The sequence below is a fragment of the Sprattus sprattus genome (assembly GCF_963457725.1).
Source record: "Sprattus sprattus genome assembly, chromosome: 6".
Classification (NCBI taxonomy): domain Eukaryota; kingdom Metazoa; phylum Chordata; class Actinopteri; order Clupeiformes; family Clupeidae; genus Sprattus; species Sprattus sprattus.
Window position 1 is genome coordinate 25,430,781 of NC_137925.1, and position 3,438 is coordinate 25,434,218.

Below are 3,438 nucleotides of genomic sequence, written 5' to 3' on the forward strand. Positions count from 1 at the left end.
GTATTTTGAAGAGCAGACCCAGCTAGGGAGATGGGGATTAGGATTAACAGCTGCAGCGTAATCTGGGTCAGGACTAATCCATACCTGAACATCAGCGGTGTGACCCTGACACCAAAGACTAATTGAGACTGTGCCGCCGTCAAAGGCATCACTTTGTTTGAAGACCACAGTGTTAAAGGGTTGGTGTGTAGACCACAGTGTTAAAGGGTTTGTGTGTAGACCACAGTGTTAAAGGGTTTGTGTGTAGACCACAGTGTTGAAGGGTTTGTGCGTAGACCACAGTGTTGAAGAGTTGGTGTGTAGACCACAGTGTTAAAGGGTGTGTTTATTTGTTTATTTAGAAGGATCCCCATTATCTCTACCCTAAGACAGAGCTCCTTTTCGTGGGGTCCACATTTAAGACTTACATGCAAATATCAAAACATTTAAAACATACATTACAATACCAATATCTAACATTTAAAACATACATTACAAAACCAATATCTAACATTTAAAACATACATTACAATACCAATATCTAACATTTAAAACATACATTACGATACCAATATCAAAATTTGTTTGGTTTATTGTTTATTGTTTATGAGTTTGTCTAGGCCTCGCATGGTGCCTAGTGAAGTGTTAGTCCATCCGGTCATTTGGTCTACTTTCACATTTGACTAAATAAATAATGTCTTCATAAAGTTGACCACTACATAAACATGAATGACAATAAAGTCAACCAATAAAGACAGAGGCACACTCAGGACTGAATTCATCACTCTTTTGTTTATCAGGAGTGTGAAAGTGTAGTTTTAGGGACCCAAAGATTTTCCATATGAGTTTGTCCTTTCGTGAATTGAAGTTAGTATTTGTACTATGTCTTTGTTTATGTGTGTGTTTGCATATGTCTGTGTTGTATGTCAAGTGTTTATATTGCTCACATGGGTGTACTCTGTTTGTTTGTGTGTGTGTGTGTGTGTGTGTGTGTGTGTGCATGTGTGTGTGTGTGTGTGAGTGTGTGTGCATTTGTGTTTGTGTGTGTGTGTGTGTGTGTGTGTGTGTTCTTCTGTTAGTGCTGATGGGACGTACGAGGTGTCCTTCTACTCTAATGCAGTGGTGACTTACAACGGCGAGGTTGCCTGGCTGCCTCCAGCCATCTACAAGAGCGCCTGCAAGATTGAGGTGCGTGACTTTCCCTTCGACCAGCAGAACTGCACACTCAAGTTCCGCTCCTGGACCTACGACCACACAGAAATCGACCTGGTGCTCATGTCTGACTTTGCCAGCCGCGACGACTTCAAGCCGAGCGGCGAGTGGGACATCGTGTCACTGCCCGGGCGCAAGAACGAGGACCCAAACGACGACACCTACCTGGACATCACCTACGACTTCATCATCAAGCGCAAGCCGCTCTTCTACACCATTAACCTCATCATCCCCTGCGTGCTCATCACCTCGCTGGCCATCCTGGTCTTCTACCTGCCGTCCGACTGCGGCGAGAAGATCACCCTCTGCATCTCCGTGCTCCTGGCCCTTACTGTGTTCCTGCTCCTGATCTCCAAGATCGTGCCACCCACCTCTCTGGCCGTGCCGCTCATCGGCAAGTACCTGATGTTCACCATGGTCCTGGTGACCTTCTCCATCGTGACCAGCGTGTGCGTGCTCAACGTGCACCACCGCTCGCCCAGTACGCACACCATGCCGTCGTGGGTCAAGCGCCTCTTCCTCGTGCGCCTGCCCGCCTTCCTTTTCATGCGGCGGCCCGGGGGCACCGCCAACGTGAGGGACCGCTTCCGGCACAAGCACCGCAAGTGCTCCTTCGCCGAGTCCAGAGGCGGGGAGGCGGCAGGCCAGGGAGGGGCGGCCGGGGGGGGAGGCGACTCTGCCTCCGCGTTTTTCGTGAACGAGGACTCGGCGAAACAGTACGGCTGGCGCTCGGGAGACCTGCCTGAGAGCGGGGCGGCGGGGACGGAGTTCCGCCGGCGCATGACGCTGCGCTGCAACGTGGACGTGCAGGAGGCGGTGGACGGTGTGCGCTACATCGCCGGGAAGATGAAGACGGAGGATGACGATGAAGGAGTATGTTTGCTTTCTTTGCCTGCTTGAAAGAAATGTCAAATGGAGAAGTGTGTGTGTATGTGTGTTAGTTTAGGTGTGTGTGAGAGACAGAGCAAGAGAATTAAGAGCATTTACATGTGTATTTACATGTGTTTTTGGCATGAGTTCACTGCATTGCTATTTTAATGCTCCTTGAAAGAATATTTGGTAGTACATTACTGCTACCTGCTGGTCTGACTCTAAACCTGAAGCCAGACATGGTAAATGCATGTGTATTAATATATAATGTATCCCCGCACTACTCTGTAAGAAAAGACATTGCATCTTTTATATTAATACCAGAGAGCTCTCACGTGGAACACTGGCTTTTTATGTATTCTTTTACATTGGTTTGTGATCTCTTGCACTTTCACTTTCATAAAAAGGAATCAGGTCCTGAGTTACGATCTGTCTGTCAAATGTAATGGATCATACATGTATGAACCAATCTATTTCTGAAACCCCTTAACCTCTCTCTTTCTCTCTCTCTCTTTCTCTCTCTCTCTCTCCCTCCGCGTTCTCTTAGATCATTGAGGACTGGAAGTATGTTGCTATGGTGATTGACAGACTGTTCCTGTGGGTGTTCGTGCTGGTGTGTGTGACCGGCACGTTGGGACTCTTCATGCAGCCGCTGTTCCAGAGCCTGAACACGCCCACAGTGGACGACGGCGAGTGAGTCATGGACAAAAAGCCCCCTGATTGGACAAGGAGCTGAAGAGACATCAGACCTCCTGACCCCACTCCACCCCACAACCTACGACCACATGTTTACTCCTCAGCTGCTGTGCTCACCTAGAGAAGAGAAGAGAAGAAGAGAGAAGAGAAGAAGAGAGAGAATACTCAACCCCCCTGCACTAGCCCGCCTATTCCTCTACCCACACCACTTAAACACACACATACACATACATACACACACACACACACACACACACACACACACACACACACACACACACACACACATACACTCACTCCTGTATAGTGCATACAGGTGCACACACAGCTTATCCAACATCTTGCACTGTGACCCTCCTTGCACTATAACTTGCTGAACTGTTTGAACGCTGGCCTAACTTACCCAAACACAGCCAAGCACGGCCCCCTGCCAGACACACACAGACACGTCCGCCGCGTAACCTCAGCCAGTATGACCGAGAAATCAAAACTCAGGACTACATTGCAGCTTTGATTCTTCAACTTTCTTACCATCTGTTTTATTTATCCCTCAGTTCCAATAATCAGAACTCACGGTTGCTTTAATCCTCTCCTCAGTAACACTACACCCCAAGAGGCTGTTTCCAGGGCACACGTACGCCCTCCGTGCTTCAAATGCTCTGTGATAAGGTCGTAAGCATG

General features: G+C 48.2%; 1 protein-coding gene across 1 annotated transcript in view; it reads left to right on the forward strand.

The window, feature by feature from the left end:
* The window catches only part of LOC308366364 (neuronal acetylcholine receptor subunit beta-2-like), a gene marked incomplete at both ends in the record, with an annotated part of 17,842 nt that extends 15,084 nt beyond the window's left edge, over positions 1–2,758 (forward strand). Inside the window, 2 exons of the mRNA XM_080840041.1 lie at positions 1,059–2,064; positions 2,609–2,758. Of these exons, the coding sequence (XP_080696167.1) occupies positions 1,059–2,064; positions 2,609–2,758 (1,156 nt within the window). The remainder of the gene's footprint in view (positions 1–1,058; positions 2,065–2,608) is intronic.
* Between the last annotated feature and the right edge of the window lie 680 nt (positions 2,759–3,438).